The sequence below is a fragment of the Oncorhynchus keta genome, chromosome 8, assembly GCF_023373465.1.
Source record: "Oncorhynchus keta strain PuntledgeMale-10-30-2019 chromosome 8, Oket_V2, whole genome shotgun sequence".
Lineage (NCBI taxonomy): Eukaryota > Metazoa > Chordata > Actinopteri > Salmoniformes > Salmonidae > Oncorhynchus > Oncorhynchus keta.
In genome coordinates, this window is record NC_068428.1 from 16,269,138 (window position 1) to 16,289,385 (window position 20,248).

At 42.9% G+C, this 20,248-nt stretch overlaps 2 protein-coding genes across 2 annotated transcripts; one reads left to right on the forward strand and one right to left on the reverse strand.

The window, feature by feature from the left end:
- The first annotated feature begins 1,094 nt into the window (after positions 1-1,094).
- Positions 1,095-6,894, forward strand: LOC127931581 (uncharacterized). Its single transcript, XM_052524726.1, has 10 exons — positions 1,095-1,153; positions 2,686-2,818; positions 2,903-3,028; positions 3,232-3,315; positions 3,967-4,008; positions 4,539-4,622; positions 5,274-5,315; positions 5,768-5,809; positions 6,423-6,818; positions 6,883-6,894. The coding sequence occupies exons 1-10, from the start codon at positions 1,095-1,097 to the stop codon at positions 6,892-6,894; spliced, it is 1,020 nt and encodes a 339-aa protein (XP_052380686.1).
- A 19-nt stretch (positions 6,895-6,913) lies between these two features.
- On the reverse strand, positions 6,914-19,848 carry si:dkeyp-114g9.1 (uncharacterized protein LOC555399 homolog; the record flags this gene model as incomplete). The annotated part of the gene is given in 13 exon segments (XM_052524727.1): positions 6,914-7,147; positions 7,149-7,260; positions 10,183-10,231; positions 10,234-10,356; positions 13,254-13,285; positions 15,324-15,406; positions 15,823-15,962; positions 15,965-16,066; positions 17,404-17,484; positions 18,007-18,069; positions 19,206-19,390; positions 19,392-19,441; positions 19,588-19,848. Coding segments are annotated over 13 exon segments (1,515 nt in total), but the record flags the coding sequence as incomplete, so codon positions are not given.
- Between the last annotated feature and the right edge of the window lie 400 nt (positions 19,849-20,248).

The window sequence follows — 20,248 nt, forward strand, 5'->3', positions numbered from 1 at the left end:
GTCAATGAGTCGTTGTGTTTTATTGGTTATACAGCGACCCAGCACTGTCACACGTTTCTAACCTTTGTCGTTCATTGGCCAAGAAATGTTAGCATTTGAAATCTATTTACTACCACAACTTCAATTCAAAAACGTCAAAGTAGTTCAATCCATCTGTTGGCTAAACCCTAATTATTATTATTTTATGATTGAATATTAAAACATACAATCTACCGGCAGTGAAGCAGCTCAACATTTACATTACATTCAGTCATCTAACTCTCCCATCCAGAAGCAACCAGGGTCAACACCCTGCACAAGGGCACGTCGCCAGATCTCCCACCATGTCAAAGACGGGGACCTGAACCAGCGACCTATCGGCCGCCGGCCCAAGCTCCCAACCGCCAGTCCACCAACCCTCCAAGATCCCCCCCACAGTTCTCCGAGAGCTGCCCCTCAACCATCCGAGACCCACCCCCTCCAAAAATAAATAAATGAATCCTCTCCCTCTATTCCCCACCTCTAACTAGTTTGCATTGGGAAGGCAGATTGCTTTTGATTTAAAAAAACACTATCACTTTCACATGTGAACATGCAGAATCCTACTCATTGCTCCACGTGCTTAACATACGTGACTTTTCTTGTCTGCCAGAAATGGGGCACCCAGCTCACACCCGGGGAGGCTGCCCCTTCCAAAATGAATGCTATCACTTTCCACCCAGTGCAAACGACACCCATCCGGGCCAGCTTAATAGAATCCCCCCCAATACCTCACAGAAACCACAGGCCAACAAGAGGCTAAATGTAAACAAACCCCCAAAAACATGTTAACCTTAGTGAGTGCACGCAAACACCACATCTACCAATCAAAAACGGATACAGCAGGACCATAATATTGGCAGATCCACACGTGTGAATGAGAAGGAAAAAAACGTTAAGCATTTCTACAGCCATTGACAAAGGGAAACCCTCCTAGGAACACTGAATACAGTGAGAACAGTGTATAAAACAAAGGTTAGCTGCTGTGTATGTGTGTGTGTAATGGAAGCATTACATCTGCACCAGAAAGAACACAGACCTGCGACGCCATTATTTGAGGCTGGTAAACCAGACCAATGGCCCCTTTGGTTGTGTCCGTCTATCACTTGGGTCAGTCAGCCGTGGGCAGGCTCAGGTACTAAATCAAATACAGAAAATGTACAGCATTTTGACAAACTGTCATGGCTGGGACCGGTGATGGATGGCTGTAGTGCAGCTCAGGGTAAATGATGTCAAACCACTTATATTCAAATACCTCCCACCCTGGCTGCCTCGAGGAAGGGATTTCCCCCTGTTGAAAACAGACTATGATCAAAATCATCATGGTATTCTTAAAGGCTGAAAACCCTGAATTAGCACCACAAGTAAAAATAGTAAGAACCTAAATGAGAAAGGACAACATTGAAGAAATCAATAGAAGGAAATCTTAAGACAACCCGTAGCTGATAGTGGGCTTATACTGAGAACAGAGGTTTCTGTAGCTGATAGTGGGCTTATACTGAGAACAGAGGTTTCTGTAGCTGATAGTGGGCTTATACTGAGAACAGAGGTTTCTGTAGCTGATAGTGGGCTTATACTGAGAACAGAGGTTTCTGTAGCTGATAGTGGGCTTATACTGAGAACAGAGGTTTCTGTAGCTGATAGTGGGCTTATACTGAGAACAGAGGTTTCTGTAGCTGATAGTGGGCTTATACTGAGAACAGAGGTTTCTGTAGCTGATAGTGGGCTTATACTGAGAACAGAGGTTTCTGTAGCTGATAGTGGGCTTATACTGAGAACAGAGGTTTCTGTAGCTGATAGTGGGCTTATACTGAGAACAGAGGTTTCTGTAGCTGATAGTGGGCTTATACTGGAGAACAGAGGTTTCTGTAGCTGATAGTGGGCTTATACTGAGAACAGAGGTTTCTGTAGCTGATAGTGGGCTTATACTGAGAACAGAGGTTTCTGTAGCTGATAGTGGGCTTATACTGAGAACAGAGGTTTCTGTAGCTGATAGGGTGGGTATATACTGGAGAACAGAGGTTTCTGTAGCTGATAGTGGGCTTATACTGAGAACAGAGGTTTCTGTAGCTGATAGTGGGCTTATAATGAGAACAGAGGTTTCTGTAGCTGATAGTGGGCTTATACTGAGAACAGAGGTTTCGGTAGCTGATAGGGTGGGTATATACTGGAGAACAGAGGGTTCTGTAGCTGATAGGGTTGGTACATACTGGAGAACAGAGGTTTCTGTAGCTGATAGGGTGGGTATATACTGGAGAAAATAGGTTTCTGTAGCTGATAGGGTGGGTACATACTGGAGAAAAGAGGTTTCTGTAGCTGATAGGGTGGGTATATACTGGAGAACAGAGGTTTCTATAGCTGATAGGGTGGGTATATACTGGAGAACAGAGGTTTCTGTAGCTGATAGGGTTGGTATATACTGGAGAACAGAGGTTTCTGTAGCTGATAGGGTGGGTATATACTGAGAACAGAGGTTTCTGTAGCTGATAGTGGGCTTATACTGAGAACAGAGGTTTCTGTAGCTGATAGTGGGCTTATACTGAGAACATTTGTTTCTGTAGCTGATAGTGGGCTTATACTGAGAACAGAGGTTTCTGTAGCTGATAGGGTGGGTATATACTGGAGAACAGAGGTTTCTGTAGCTGATAGGGTGGGTATATACTGGAGAACAGAGGTTTCTGTAGCTGATAGGGTGGGTATATACTGGAGAACAGAGGTTTCTGTAGCTGATAGGGTGGGTACATACTGGAGAACAGAGGGTTCTGTAGCTGATAGGGTTGGTACATACTGGAGAACAGAGGTTTCTGTAGCTGATAGGGTGGGTACATACTGGAGAACAGAGGTTTCTGTAGCTGATAGGGTGGGTACATACTGGAGAACAGAGGTTTCTGTAGCTGATAGGGTGGGTACATACTGGAGAACAGAGGTTTCTGTAGCTGATAGGGTTGGTACATACTGGAGAACAGAGGTTTCTGTAGCTGATAGGGTGGGTATATACTGGAGAACAGAGGTTTCTGTAGCTGATAGGGTGGGTATATACTGGAGAACAGAGGTTTCTGTAGCTGATAGGGTGGGTATATACTGAGAACAGAGGTTTCTGTAGCTGATAGTGGGCTTATACTGAGAACAGAGGTTTCTGTAGCTGATAGTGGGCTTATACTGAGAACAGAGGGTTCTGTAGCTGATAGGGTGGGTACATACTGGAGAACAGAGGTTTCTGTAGCTGATAGGGTGGGTACATACTGGAGAACAGAGGTTTCTGTAGCTGATAGGGTTGGTACATACTGGAGAACAGAGGTTTCTGTAGCTGATAGGGTGGGTATATACTGGAGAACAGAGGTTTCTGTAGCTGATAGGGTGGGTATATACTGAGAACAGAGGTTTCTGTAGCTGATAGTGGGCTTATACTGGAGAACAGAGGTTTCTGTAGCTGATAGTGGGCTTATACTGAGAACAGAGGTTTCTGTAGCTGATAGTGGGCTTATACTGAAGCCAGAGGTTTCTGTAGCTGATAGTGGGCTTATACTGAGAACAGAGGTTTCTGTAGCTGATAGGGTGGGTATATACTGGAGAACAGAGGTTTCTGTAGCTGATAGTGGGCTTATACTGAGAACAGAGGTTTCTGTAGCTGATAGTGGGCTTATACTGAGAACAGAGGTTTCTGTAGCTGATAGTGGGCTTATACTGAGAACAGAGGTTTCGGTAGCTGATAGGGTGGGTATATACTGGAGAACAGAGGGTTCTGTAGCTGATAGGGTTGGTACATACTGGAGAACAGAGGTTTCTGTAGCTGATAGGGTGGGTATATACTGGAGAAAAGAGGCTTCTGTAGCTGATAGGGTGGGTATATACTGGAGAAAAGAGGTTTCTGTAGCTGATAGGGTGGGTATATACTGGAGAACAGAGGTTTCTGTAGCTGATAGGGTGGGTATATACTGGAGAACAGAGGTTTCTGTAGCTGATAGGGTTGGTATATACTGGAGAACAGAGGTTTCTGTAGCTGATAGGGTGGGTATATACTGAGAACAGAGGTTTCTGTAGCTGATAGTGGGCTTATACTGAGAACAGAGGTTTCTGTAGCTGATAGTGGGCTTATACTGAGAACAGAGGTTTCTGTAGCTGATAGGGTGGGTATATACTGGAGAACAGAGGTTTCTGTAGCTGATAGTGGGCTTATACTGAGAACAGAGGTTTCTGTAGCTGATAGTGGGCTTATAATGAGAACAGAGGTTTCTGTAGCTGATAGTGGGCTTATACTGAGAACAGAGGTTTCGGTAGCTGATAGGGTGGGTATATACTGGAGAACAGAGGGTTCTGTAGCTGATAGGGTTGGTACATACTGGAGAACAGAGGTTTCTGTAGCTGATAGGGTGGGTATATACTGGAGAAAATAGGTTTCTGTAGCTGATAGGGTGGGTACATACTGGAGAAAAGAGGTTTCTGTAGCTGATAGGGTGGGTATATACTGGAGAAAAGAGGTTTCTGTAGCTGATAGGGTGGGTATATACTGGAGAACAGAGGTTTCTGTAGCTGATAGGGTGGGTATATACTGGAGAACAGAGGTTTCTGTAGCTGATAGGGTTGGTATATACTGGAGAACAGAGGTTTCTGTAGCTGATAGGGTGGGTATATACTGAGAACAGAGGTTTCTGTAGCTGATAGTGGGCTTATACTGAGAACAGAGGTTTCTGTAGCTGATAGTGGGCTTATACTGAGAACAGAGGTTTCTGTAGCTGATAGGGTGGGTATATACTGGAGAACAGAGGTTTCTGTAGCTGATAGTGGGCTTATACTGAGAACAGAGGTTTCTGTAGCTGATAGTGGGCTTATACTGAGAACAGAGGTTTCTGTAGCTGATAGGGTGGGTATATACTGGAGAACAGAGGTTTCTGTAGCTGATAGTGGGCTTATACTGAGAACAGAGGTTTCTGTAGCTGATAGTGGGCTTATAATGAGAACAGAGGTTTCTGTAGCTGATAGTGGGCTTATACTGAGAACAGAGGTTTCTGTAGCTGATAGGGTGGGTATATACTGGAGAACAGAGGGTTCTGTAGCTGATAGGGTTGGTACATACTGGAGAACAGAGGTTTCTGTAGCTGATAGGGTGGGTATATACTGGAGAAAATAGGTTTCTGTAGCTGATAGGGTGGGTACATACTGGAGAAAAGAGGTTTCTTCTAGCTGATAGGGTGGGTATATACTGGAGAACAGAGGTTTCTATAGCTGATAGGGTGGGTATATACTGGAGAACAGAGGTTTCTGTAGCTGATAGGGTTGGTATATACTGGAGAACAGAGGTTTCTGTAGCTGATAGGGTGGGTATATACTGAGAACAGAGGTTTCTGTAGCTGATAGTGGGCTTATACTGAGAACAGAGGTTTCTGTAGCTGATAGTGGGCTTATACTGAGAACATTTGTTTCTGTAGCTGATAGTGGGCTTATACTGAGAACAGAGGTTTCTGTAGCTGATAGGGTGGGTATATACTGGAGAACAGAGGTTTCTGTAGCTGATAGGGTGGGTATATACTGGAGAACAGAGGTTTCTGTAGCTGATAGGGTGGGTATATACTGGAGAACAGAGGTTTCTGTAGCTGATAGGGTGGGTACATACTGGAGAACAGAGGGTTCTGTAGCTGATAGGGTTGGTACATACTGGAGAACAGAGGTTTCTGTAGCTGATAGGGTGGGTATATACTGGAGAACAGAGGTTTCTGTAGCTGATAGGGTGGGTATATACTGGAGAACAGAGGTTTCTGTAGCTGATAGGGTGGGTACATACTGGAGAACAGAGGTTTCTGTAGCTGATAGGGTGGGTACATACTGGAGAACAGAGGTTTCTGTAGCTGATAGGGTGGGTACATACTGGAGAACAGAGGTTTCTGTAGCTGATAGGGTGGGTATATACTGGAGAACAGAGGTTTCTGTAGCTGATAGGGTGGGTATATACTGAGAACAGAGGTTTCTGTAGCTGATAGTGGGCTTATACTGAGAACAGAGGTTTCTGTAGCTGATAGTGGGCTTATACTGAGAACAGAGGGTTCTGTAGCTGATAGGGTGGGTACATACTGGAGAACAGAGGTTTCTGTAGCTGATAGGGTGGGTACATACTGGAGAACAGAGGTTTCTGTAGCTGATAGGGTTGGTACATACTGGAGAACAGAGGTTTCTGTAGCTGATAGGGTGGGTATATACTGGAGAACAGAGGTTTCTGTAGCTGATAGGGTGGGTATATACTGAGAACAGAGGTTTCTGTAGCTGATAGTGGGCTTATACTGAGAACAGAGGTTTCTGTAGCTGATAGTGGGCTTATACTGAGAACATTTGTTTCTGTAGCTGATAGTGGGCTTATACTGAGAACAGAGGTTTCTGTAGCTGATAGGGTGGGTATATACTGGAGAACAGAGGTTTCTGTAGCTGATAGGGTGGGTATATACTGGAGAACAGAGGTTTCTGTAGCTGATAGGGTGGGTACATACTGGAGAACAGAGGTTTCTGTAGCTGATAGGGTGGGTATATACTGGAGAACAGAGGTTTCTGTAGCTGATAGGGTGGGTACATACTGGAGAACAGAGGGTTCTGTAGCTGATAGGGTTGGTACATACTGGAGAACAGAGGTTTCTGTAGCTGATAGGGTGGGTATATACTGGAGAACAGAGGTTTCTGTAGCTGATAGGGTGGGTATATACTGGAGAACAGAGGTTTCTGTAGCTGATAGGGTGGGTACATACTGGAGAACAGAGGGTTCTGTAGCTGATAGGGTTGGTACATACTGGAGAACAGAGGTTTCTGTAGCTGATAGGGTGGGTACATACTGGAGAACAGAGGTTTCTGTAGCTGATAGGGTGGGTACATACTGGAGAACAGAGGTTTCTGTAGCTGATAGGGTGGGTATATACTGGAGAACAGAGGTTTCTGTAGCTGATAGGGTTGGTATATACTGGAGAACGGAGGGTTCTGTAGCTGATAGGGTGGGTATATACTGGAGAACAGAGGTTTCTGTAGCTGATAGGGTGGATATATAATGATAACAGGTTTCTGGGTACATTCTGGAGAACCGAGGCTCTACTTTACCTTGGGAGATCTTGGTGTCAAACTCCAGCAGAGGGTAGAGGTTGTCAGGCAGCACCCGTGTGAACCTAGGAGTTCTGCTCCAGGAATATCCAGTGATGGACCAACCTCTTCCTTTGGAGGAAGCTCTGCACGTGCCCTCGGTACACCACATTGCCTGACACTATGTACTGCCTGAGGGATGACCAGAGAGATGCACTCCAGACATTTCTAATGGACATATGGCTAATATGAATGAATATTAAGTAATGGCAGAAAATGCATGACAAAAATGTTTTATTACTTCCAAAATGGTCATATTCCTGATCCAAATGAAACACTTAATGAAAGAGTGAAACAAACACAGAAAATCCATTCATGAATAGGTGGGTGGCCCTGAATTGAGACACCTTGGAGTAGCAATCAAAGAGTATTTTCAGTCCTCTTTTCTTCCATCCAATCTCTACTGTGAGGATCATTATTTTCAAAGCAGGGATGAATTTCACATGATCAAACCACATAGGGACAGGAGAACAACAGAATGTGCAAGAAAACGGAGTAAATGGGTAACTCCATGAAGGCAATTTGTCATCTCTTAGAAGAAAGAAAAAAAAACTGTGCCCAAAGCAACTTTCAGAGAGCTCAAGTTATTCTCTCCACAGTGCCTTAAATTTGGATTAAGCGAATACGTAATGACTCGCCCAGACAGGATGGAGACACTGAATACTAAGGGCATTGAAAATATTACATTGATAATACCATGGTGAAAGATTGTTTTATTCACAAGTGGTTATTACATGTAGTCCTGCAGCCAGTCAGTGTTTCATTTAGACTCCTGTAACTTCAAAAAGGTGCAATCTGTGATTGAAACATCCCTGTTTGTTTTTTTTTAAATTAATTAAATGCCTCAAGAATTTAGTTCAACTGTCTAAAGCCATCAGAACCCCGAAAAATAAGCTTGTTTTTATACCTTTGTTTATAATAACATTGTTAATAAAACACTTTATAGCTTCAAAACATGGTTAAAACTATAATCTCATGGATGGTTCTTGCATTCACAGCTCTGTAGATCAATTTGAGAATGGTCTCCAGGCACAGCCCTAAACTTCTTGCTAAATCTGTGGCGGGGTGTCTGGTTTGAACTATAGATTACCACTTTAAGAAGGCAGGGGGAAAAAAATCACAATGAGCCTGGAAATATGTAATTCATCCCTGGGGTAAAAGATTCAGGCTCTGAGTTATGGGCTTCTGTTGAACTCCTCTGTATAGGTCGAGAGGATGAGCAGTCTTGAAGTTCAAACATATCATTGACTGACAGTGGATAGTGCTGGGTCCTGTGCTGCAGGCAATGTGTTTGAAGCTACCAGCTGTGCCCTGATTACACAGCACTCTCTCCCCAGGCTTCAAAGCATATCTAACGAGTTTTTAACCAACTAACAGTATAGCTCCATATTCCCTCTGAATAGGATCTGAAATGCATAAGAGTTAGGCGGTATGCCATATATACCGTACCCCCGGGGTATTTTGAAATACCCTGGTATGATTTTCAATACCATTGAAAAAAACAACTTTAAATTTTACATTTTAATATATGAATTAAAACGGTCAAAAAGATTAAAGAGCAATTTCTCAAGCAAGAATTTCACTGGGACTGTCTGGGAGAGGTCTCATTCAAGAGGGGAAAACTGAAAACCATCTGTTATTGGTAGAGAGGTTTGGAACTCTTTCTTATTGGTCCATTCACCAATTACCGGCTGATGATGTCACCAGGCAGGGCAAATCTCCATCCCACTAGAACAGGCAGAAATGTCTAGTAATCTTTCCAAACAGCTCTTACACTAAAAGGGCAGTATCATTTTCACAGTATTATTCCAACCTCAGCGTGGAAATATACATAAAAACACAGGGAAACGTTTTGACTGCACTGGGCCTTTAAACTGCAACCACTTATTTGCTTTGACCTCAAAGTGCTTTCACCACACTGTCCCACTAGTTTATATTATAATATGCTTGCATGCACTCATTAGCATTTTACATGTTTGCTAACCGTCGGACTACAGAGGCTCAGTGCAGTCCTGGGATGGCACAAGGACGGTATGACAATCTGGATACCGCTCAAGCCTAACCCTGATTAGTTATCTGGATCTGATTAACTACACTAACTATACAAAAATATAAACGCAACGTGTACATTGTTGGTGTCATTTTTCATGAGCTGAAATAAAATATCCCAGAAACGTTCGACGCACAAGAAGCTTATTTGTGCAAAAATAATGTTTACATCCCTGTTAGTGAGCATTTCTCCTTTGCCAAGATAATCCATCCACCTGACAGGTGTGGCATATCAAGAAGCTGATTAAACAGCATGATCATTACACAGGTGCACCTTGTGCTGGGGACAATAAAAGGCCACTAAAATAGGCAGTTTTGTCACACAACACAATGCCACAGATATCTCAAGTTTTGAGGGAGTGTGCAAATGGTATGCTGTCCACCAGAGCTGTTGCCAGAGAATTTAGTGATCATTTATCTCCGTCATTTTAGAGAATTTGGGAGTAAGTCCAACCGGCCTCACAACCACAGGCAACGTGTAACAACGCCAGCCCAGGACCTCCACATCCAGCTTCTTCACCTGCAGCATAGTCTGAGACCAGCCACCCGAACAGCTGATATAACTGTGAATTTCTGCACAAACAGTCAGAAACTGTCTCAGGGAAGCTCATCTGTGTGCTCGTTGTCCTCACTATGGTCTTGACCAGACTGCAATTTGGCATCGTAACTGACTTCAGTGGGCAAATGCTCACTTTCGAGTGGGACAACATTCCACAGGCCACAAGCCTGATTCAATTCTCTGCTAAGAAGATGTGTCACGCTGCATGAGGCAAACAGTTGCCACACCAGATACTGACTGGTTTCCTGATCCACGCCCCTACCTATGTTTTTTTAAGGTATCTGTGACCAACAGATGCATATCTGTATTCCCATTCATATGAAATCCATAGATTAGGGCCTAATGAATTCATTTAAATTGGCGGATTTCCTTACATGAACTGAAACTCAGTAAAATCTTTGAAATTGTTACATGTTGCATTTTTCTTCTGTGTAATAATCATATACTTGTAGTAGGGCAGTCTGTCAATTTTTTTCCAGTTGATGGCAGTCTCTTTAGGGTGCATACTTGGGCCATCTGGACCTTGGCCACCTGCCAGAACCTCTTGTGCTCCACCAGAGTCTCCTGCATCTCCCTCAGCAGCAGGTACACACCCTCCAGGGTGTCCTCGTACACCTGCACTCAGTCAATCCCTAATCCATCTGTAACGGTTCTCCTCGTCATCTGAGGAAGAGTTGTGAAGATCGGACCAATGCGCAGCGTGGTAGGTGTCCATGTTAATATTTAATAAATCAACTGAACACTGAATAACAAAACAACAAAGAGAGTGAAACGAAACAGTCCTGTAAGGTGCAAACACACAAAACAGAAGACAACTACCCACAAATCAAGTGGGAAAAACAGGCTACCTAAGTATGATTCTCAATCAGAGACAACGATTGACAGCTGCCTCTGATTGAGAACCATACCAGGCCAAACACATAGAAAACCAAAACTAGAACAACACATAGAATGCCCACCCCAACTCACGCCCTGACCAACCTAAACAAGAAACATAACAAAGGAACGAAGGTTACACCATCAGACAATCATACAGTAGAATTTAGGAATATCTAACACTACAGTAGCCTATATGCCACTGTCATCCAAGCGAAATCCTAATGCCAAAGTTGTGTTTTTCCAATTCTATACATCAAGTAAACTAGCTGGGAAAAAACAATCCCATCCATAATTGCTCATACAAACCACTAATGTGCCAAATGCCAATATGATTGTATAAATTGTATTGATAACACTGTCCTTGACTGTATCGCTGGCTATTGCTATAGAGTACAAGCCTGCAGCTAGCCTGTATTCACACATGAAGTGTAATTGAGTGGGACATGCATTGATATGTCTATAATCCATTTAGCAGGACATTACATGGGTCTAGGCGCTTCCTGCAGCCTGCTCAAGCTGTGACCTGTGAAATCACCAGCACAGAGCTGATGATCTGGAGATGCTTTAAGGAAGGAGATGCACACTGATGGAATACTAAAGACACCACTGAATAAATGCCAAAAATGTCATTTGTATACAAGCAGTTTGGCAAAGGAAATGATCATTGTCCTCCATAATGTTGAAAAGAGCCAGGCATCTCATCTTTTTATCAATAGTGTTGACAAAAACACAACGAGTGCTTTCATTTCGGTAGGTGCACTACACATTACACTCCACTAATGTTCCCTGAAATGTAGTCATTTAGAGAGTGACTGCCGCTAAAAACCAACTAATCCCTTACCTGTGACATCGAGTCAGAGACATTTATTCTAGTGTCAAAACTGACTACAAAGTGTAAATAGGATAATTTTGGTCAAAGTCAGTCTAGTCTAAAGCTGAGTTTGAAACTTCTGCATCACGACGAGTAAATTAAGGTTGAGTTTGGATTACAATTAGTCCCCTTTTGCCAAGCTCTACGTGCTAATCACCCATCCGCCCACTTCGCTTCCCTTCATTAAATGGGGCTCAGTTGTTTCATTACCCCCAACCAACGTGTTCAAAGGATCACAGCCATTTGGGACTGAAAAGCCCTACCATGCAATGCATGCCTCCAGCAGGATGCACCAGCCTGGTCTCATAGACTAGTCGTAACATAGTAAATATTAGGGCCTCCGGAGTGGCGCAGCAGTCTAAGGGAGACCAATGAGTGGCGACCAGTAGACCCATGTGGCTTCGACCTTCGCCTCCCCCGAGTCTGTAGGGGAGTTGCAGCAATGGGACAAGACTGTAAATACAAATTGGATGTCATGAAAAAGCAGTAAAGAAAAACACTAAAATTAGTATGATATGCTAACTTTGGTTTGGTTACTTAAGACAGGTTACTTAAGGCCAAAACGGGTAACGTGGTTGGTCGGGGTGGATGAGTGGGCGTATATCGCGAATGTCTAGCAACCCAAATGTTGCCTGTTTGAAATCTCATTACAGACTATTTACTTTGCATGTTAGCTAACCCTAACCTTAACCACTAGCCCAGCTAACGTTATCCACCTTGCTAGCGTTAGCCACCCTACCTAGCTCAATACAACTCGGATTTGGCTTTGAAACACGATAACATTTCAAAAGGTAAATAATTTGTAGAAAAACCTTTTGTCGTGATTGTGATGTGGCCAGATTGACTTTAGATACAGTAGCTATAATTTTATCCAGCTAACTAAGATAGAGGGGACCACCGTATTTTAGCTAGCTAACATTAGCATTACTAGCTATTTGACAAACTTGTGCGTGATGGGACAAGGACATCCCTGCCGGCCAAACCCTCCCCTAACCCAGACGACGCTGGGCTAATTGTGCACTGCCTCATGGGTCTCCCGGTCACCACTCATGGGTCTTCCGGTCGCGGCCGGCTGGACAGAGCATGGACTCAAACCAGGATCTCTAGTAACAGCAAAATGCAACATCGAAAGTAAATTTGACAACATAATAAAGCAAAGTTATTTTCTACCAATTATGTTCATCCACTCCAAGTTAGCAATTGTAATCTAGACAAAACAGTCATTATTATTCTCTGAGGTGCAAAGCTTATTTAATGCACAAATAAATATTGGCTGAAACTATGGTGGTACTAGCTAACTCATGTGACTACAACAGTGTACTAATTAGCAGCAACAAACTCAAACCAACACAGGGCCATAGCAAAACACGTCACAGTTGGTTGGTTGCAAAGTGTAACAGCATCACTGGCCTGAATCTAATCCAATCTGGAGCTAGTCCGTCTACATCTGTAAAGCATAGAATTAGCTTCTAAACCAGAGTACGTTTCTCAAGCATGGTTTATTATTGAAGGGTGATGACAATCATTTAACCTGTTTTTCTATTAGACAAAGTGGACAGTTGGGTGCCAGAGAGATCCCCTGGTCATGAATGGATGCTGGGACCTAACAGACGCAGCAAAGGTGGGTATCATAACATGTCCAGCAATGTGATTGCAATGGTTTAGCAACCTGAAAATAATTTCATTCACTGTTCACTTACCATGTTCACAGCTTGTCAAGCAAGACCTCAGAATGAAAGTGTGAAATGTGACAAGTACCCTTGTGACACCGCCTCCATTGTTGCCAGAGTCTCCCTTAACTCCAATGAAAAGGACACATCATCACGAGGTCTCTGATAGTGACCAGTTACTACCTTGATGAAAGACTGCTTCATCGACGACAGGTAGTGTGTTATGTGAAAAGTTGTATTCAAAGATACAATACCCAGCTTGATAATATAGTAGGCCAATTCCCCAGCCAAGCAGATACAACTAGTAGTCATTTTGGTTGTGAAGTCCATTAGTGTTGTCCTTTCTTTAGAACCAAAATGCAATTTACCACTTGGCTGTCTAATATAAATCACCTTGTCACAGATTCTCCCAGTCAACACCACCTCATAAGATTGCCTGCTGCAGTTGTTCAAGAGATACCAGTTTGAGCCGAACATGCAGCACAGAGAAGACCAACAAGGAGGCCCTCATCAGCATCATGCAGACATGCCCTCGCTGTGAGCATTCCTAGGAATGTTGGCAAGTATCCGGCCAGCGGCAACAGCTTTCACAGGGTCATCATTTGTAGAAATACAGAAGGTAAACCACTTCATTTGATACATTTGATAACCCAATTGTGAAACAATTGATGTAAACTGACATTTGTTGCTTATTTTCTACTTCTTGGGTGCATATAACGTCCAGGGCATAACCTAGTCTGGTAGAACCAGCCTGATTGCTGTGTTCAACATTCTATTTCACTGCACATTTATGATATCTGGAGTGAAACAGAAAGGTGAATGAAGCGATCAGGTTGGTTCCCCCAGGCTAATCATAACCATTATTGATCAGTGGTGTAAAGTACTTAAGTAAAAAATACTTTAAAGTACTACATAAGCATTTTTTTTGTGGTATCTGTACTTTATTTAACTGTTGATATTTTTGACAACTTTTACTTTTACTTCACTACATTCCTAAAGAAAATAACTCCATATATTTTCCCTGACACCCAAAAGTACTCGTTACATGTAGAGGGCTTAGCAGGACAGGGAAATGGTCCAGTTCACACACTTACCAAGGGAACACGTGGTCATCCCTACTGCCTCTGATCTGGCGGACTCACTAAAAACAAATGCATAGTTTGTAAATGATGTCTGGGTGTTGGAGTGTGCACCTTGGCTATCCGTACATTTTCAAATCAAGGACATGGTGCCATCTGCTTTGCTTAATGTAAGGGATTTCAAATTATTCACACTTTTACTACTTAAGTATATTTTAACATATACATTTACTTTTGATACTTAAGTATATTTAGAAGCAAATACTTTTACTCAAGTAGTATTTCACTGGGTGACTTTCACTTTCACTTGAGTAACTTTCTATTAAGGTATCTATACTTTTACTCAAGTATGACAATTGGGTACTTCTTTCACCACTGCCACTGATCATGTAAATCAGTGTTCTGTCTGGTCTGGTCTGGTCTGGTCTGGTCTGGTCTGGTCTGGTCTGGTCTGGTCTGGTCTGTCTGGTCTGGTCTGGTCTGGTCTGTCTGGTCTGGTCTGTCTGGTCTGGTCTGGTCTGGTCTGGTCTGGTCTGGTCTGTCTGTCTGTCTGTCTGTCTGGTCTGGTCTGGTCTGGTCTGGTCTGGTCTGGTCTGGTCTGGTCTGGTCTGGTCTGTCTGTCTGTCTGTCTGTCTGTCTGGTCTGGTCTGGTCTGGTCTGGTCTGTCTGGTCTGGTCTGGTCTGGTCTGGTCTGGTCTGTCTGTCTGATCAGTATCTTTGAGGAGGGGCCAGGAGCTGATCTATGCTGCTATAGCCATCACTGGGGGCTCTGGCAAAGAACTCACCAACGTTTGTCAAAGTCCAGACTGACAGACGGGCTTGATACCGATGTCTCTAAATGGAGATAGACCTGGCAGAAGGCATCACATTTTTTACTAGACAACTTTTACCTAGTCCTTTCTTATTATTGAATTGAATGGTATCAGTCAATATGGGGAGGGAGAAACCCTGTGTATTCTGCACCAGGATCAGGGAACTCCTGTTGTATATGGGACACCACACGACCACTGGCATGTTTGCCAAGATAGCCCCATTACCACCAGACAAAATGCCGATAGGCACAGTATCTGTATCAGCTGGGAATGCACTTAACAATTAAGGCCACCAGTGGATTGCACATGGAGAAATAGTTCTCCACCGTCTGAATTCCTGGGAGGAAGGAGAATAGACACTTGGCATGAAAGCCAGTGGCCTTTGTTCAAGACCTGTCATAGTACAACAGATAGCAGAGCAGAACACAGGGTAACGCTCTATAGAAGAGCCTCAGTGTCAAGGGAGAGGCTTATTCATTTCCCTACTCACTGCATCCAATTAATAATGTATAAAGAAGTGATACCATTAACAGTAATAAGTCAAGGTGGTATGATATTATTCTTGGGGCATAGAAATTGAAAATAACCTTAATGAGTGAAGAATATTTATGAGCACGCAAGAGTGGGTGCCCGTTCTGAAACAAATCCAGAGTAAGCACAAGGTTTGATCCACTCAGCGCAGTCAATCGAATCAGAGTGCCATGACTGCATAACGTTAGCATAAAGTAGAATAAAAGTATAGGGCGAGGCGCAACATCTCAAAGCGTTACTCAACGACAGTGCCGTCGCCCCGGGCCAGCTTCCCACTCCAGTAGTTGGTGATGATGTGTTAGAGCGAGGCCAGGTAGTGGACGTCACACAGCGTGCCTCCCCAGGACGCCACCTTCCTCTTGCTTTGCTTCCGCCACTGTAGGCCCTGAGCTGCCTGTCGAAGGACAGCGGCTGTTGCCATGAGGTAAAGCGCCACTGGAATCGACACTGGGTGTAATGATTGAACATGGTCTCCAGCTCACGGTGGTCTGGTAGAGAGGGGGGGGGGGGGCTGCCTCAGGGTAGAAACATCTAGCACAAGTGGATGCACTGCATGTCAAGGGTGAAATTGCATTTATGCTCCAATACATGGATAACGCCACAACAGTCCCCATCTAAATCTAGTGGAGACCAAAAACTACAGGGAAAACAGGACTCATTTTGAAATGAACACAGACACATTCCTGTCTGCCACTTACAGAAATGTAGAGTTTGTAAAAATGTATTTTAGGATCATGAAATGGAACATACAGTATACGAGTAAGGGAGGCCTTTAGGTCATTAGCTCCCATTAACATTGCCCTGCCTATAGGCCAATGCAGTTGATTTCAGATGGTGTATGAAGGGTAGGACTAGTGCTCCAGTTCGGAGGGTACAGTATAACATAATAATCCGGAGGGAGACAGCTCGGAGACTGAAACCATTTGTGACTAGTTTCCGCTCCCTATATCACCAGCCGATAAAAACACTTTGAAGCGACTCAGCAGTGCAAAAAATTGGATAACCTTTTTTCCCCTCAACGCCTTCAATCATAGACAGACTGCCTGTAATAAACCAAAATCCTGCAAGCGTATACAGCTCAAAAGTTTCTCCAGAGTAAAATGCCAATGTCGAGCTTCCCAGTACAGCATTCTAAAGATTGGATATGATGAGTCAGATGAGGGCTCTGCTTTGAGGATTAAATCAACTCATTGCTTACAGGTGTGGTGTCAAACTACTGAAAAAGAACTAAACATGTTTTCTTTATCCATTGGGAACAACCATGTTCCTGGCCAGAATTCACACATAACTTGGCCATAGCCACGTCACAACAGTCACGAGCCTTCATCTGCACTGCCAAAAAGTCCATCTGTATAACAAATCTGGCATGCAGCTCATATCAGGCAATAAAGGACATTACCACCTTTGAATCCCATTGCATTCACAGTGAATAATCTAATTATAATTCATAACTGGCTGTGGAAAGCAGACTAGTCCTAAAATTGATCCCTGCAAAAGTAAAAAATGGTATGCCCCATATGACCTTGCCTAATAAATGAGACTGAAACCAATTCACAGTCTTGTGCACGTGCCTTTGGTCACAAGCAAACAAATCTTGATTGGCACCCACAGAGACCTACGTTTTGAAGTCTGTTTAACAATATTTTCCTGTGGATATTTTGTCTCAAATTGACACACAAGTACCAACCTATGGACAATCGGCAAAGTAAGTTCAAATCATTTTAGTCAACATTTGTGTCAGACAAGGGACGTTTAGGCTTTTTCTATGTAAATATGCGTGGTTATGCCTGCACAATGGAAGGCATCGGGATCACATATAACCTACCATAGTTCTGTAGTTGGTTGAGTACATGCTGGAAAACGTTGGCAATGCTTCCGCGATGCTCAAGAGCAGTGGTGTAAAGTACTTAAGTAAAAATACTTTAAGTCGTTTTTTGGGGTATCTGTACTTTACTTTAATATTTATATGTTTGACTACTTTTACTTCCCTACATTCCTTAAGAAAATATTGTAATTTTTAATCCATACATTTTCCCTGACACCCAAAAGTACTAGTTACATTTCGAATGCTTAGCAGGACAGGAAAATGGTCCAATTCGCGCACTTATCAACAGAACATCCCTGGTCATCCATACTGCCTCTGATCTGCCTGACTCACTAAACACACATGCTTCGTTTGTAAATTATGTCTGAATGTTGGAGTGTCACTCTGGCTATCCGTAAAAAAAAAGATAAAAAAGAAAATGTTGCCGGCTGGTTTGCTTAATTTAAGGAATTTGAAATTATTTATAATTTTACTTTTACTAAGTACATTTAAAACCAAATACTTTTAGACTTTTACTCAAGTAGAATTTTATTGGGGGACTTTTACTTGAGTCATTTTCTATTAAGGGATCTTTACTTTTATTCAAGTATGACAATTGGGTACTTTTTCCACTACTGCTCAAGAGCCATTCAAACTTCAGCATGTTTCCCTTATCATCATCTTTGTCTGTCAAATAAGAACAAAACACTGTTGCAATATTCAAGTGACAAACATTCCTCCACTACCTTCCAAACTTTCATTCAGGACAATATGTGTGGCAGCAGGGGCGTAGGCCTCTGGAGAGGCAAGCCCAGCCAATCGGATTGGTCTTTACTTGTCAGTGTTCCAAACAGGACATTAGACTTTTTACCTAAACATGCAAACACCATCAGATATAATTCATAGCAAACAGTGCACTGTTTTAATCAGATTAGATTAAATATAATGGAACAGATTAACCGGAATGTCATTCACTCTCACGGGATAGGTTGCCAAAAATATCTAACTGAAAGCCACATATGTCACTGTCCTTCAATAGCTATATACACCATGCCACTGCTTATTTCATTTGTTCATTTAGCAAGCAAGATAGCTCATAATCCAGTGCATTTTATCACAGTCAACACACCTGTATTTCAGCTTTAAAAAAGCCAAATTCTCTCTTAGCCCATGGCAAAATGTGTAGAATAGCGTGAGATAAGATATAAAACTACACATTTTCCTTTGCCCCATAGCAAAATGTTTAGTGTTGCAGGAAATAAGCTATAAAACTGCAAATTGTTCTCTTTGCCCATGGCAAAATATTATGGGTAACAATGCGTCACAATGGGTAAATTAAGGTTGGGTTTTGATTTGAGGATGTACATTTTGCCCACCAACATGGGTGAACAGCTGCCGATGATTGTTCTCTATCCAATAGCATAAACAGCGAGACAGACTTGCCCAGCAGCCAGACTTTGTTTACATTAGACAACACATCGCACATTTAGTTTACTTGAGAAATACTGCACCAAACACCTTGAATGTAAAATGTGCAAATAAAACATACTCTGCAAAAACGTCAAATTGATTACAGATTTCTTGTTCTTAAATTCATTCTGGTGATCTTGAGGAAGTGAACTAGGCTTCCACATCTACAGTATGTTATTGGGGACAAACATTAATCAAACAGGACCACCTTGAAGACTAAAATCTTGTTTTTCTAATGAGCAACAGAAAAACACATGTTCAGTGGCTCTATAACACAACGGGTGTCAACTCTTTGGCACCAAACTGACAATAGATATAGAACTTGACAACTTCCTGAAAATAAATTAACTCACCTTGGATATGACCTTCCAACACATCCTTCTCAATTCCCAATAAGCTCTCTATGTCAGAGCAGGGCAGTCTCATTGAGGGCAGATGAAACATTTCCTCCAGAACCAGCCACTGGGTCCAGTGCTTGTGTGATGGGAACGGAATGTCGGCAAACAGCTTCTCCTGGAGTGGCCGGTTACAGTGCAGTCTTGGCTGTGATGGAGCAGTTGGCGGTGACAAACGGGACTCCAAATGACGTCTGTGTAAAGAGGAGAAGCCACAAGTGATGAACGTGAACTTTATTCATTCACAAAAAAGGATCAGCATATCTCGGTTCCATCTAAAAACATTTAAAAACAAACAAAGTCTAATACTACTAATATATAAAAAAAAGTTTTACATTACCTGTAAGTGTCTTGTCCAGAGTGAGTTGCAGGAACAAATTCGAAACAAGGTTCGGCAGGTGCTCCCAACCCTCAAGAGAGACGTGGAATCCAGCTGCCATAGGTTGAGAATAAAGACTTTGTCACTCAAGTCTAGTATCCCCGTGTATGAGCTTTCATGTGTCTACTCCCGTTGCCTGCTTTCTTCTTTGACCTCAAACGAGGTCGCGGATTAAAGAGAACACTGTCCCTGCAACTCATTCTCCCATCTCCCGTCGTGCATTTTTGCCACCTGCCATAGTCAGCCATTCTTGAGAGGGATTTAACATTTAAGAACGTACCATTGTTGCAGTCAAAAGGGGAAGTAACCTGGGAATGTCGCACCTGGGTACGGGGAATGCTTGATTGAGTTTGCCCGGCATGCCGTGAGCTACACTACATGACCTAAAAGTATGTGGACACCTGCTCTTTGAACATCTCATTCCAAAATCATGGCCATTAATATGGAGTTGGTCCCCCCTTTGCTGCTGTAACAGTCTCCACTCTTCCGGGAAGACTTTCCACTAGATGTTTGAACATTGCTGCAGGGACTTGCTTCCATTCAGCCACAAGAGCATTGGTGAGGTCGGGCACTGATGTTGGGCGATTAAGCCTAGTTCACAGTCGACATTCCAATTCATCCC

Excerpts from the sequence above, each read along its gene's own strand:
- LOC127931581 (XM_052524726.1), top strand. The coding sequence starts at position 1,095 with ATGGCCCCTTTGGTTGTGTCCGTCTATCACTTGGGTCAGTCAGCCGTG. Across the intron at positions 4,623-5,273 it reads GTATATACTGGAGAACAGAG|GTTTCTGTAGCTGATAGGGT; the intron begins GTTTCTGTAGCT and ends TGGAGAACAGAG. Across the intron at positions 5,810-6,422 it reads GTACATACTGGAGAACAGAG|GTTTCTGTAGCTGATAGGGT; the intron begins GTTTCTGTAGCT and ends TGGAGAACAGAG.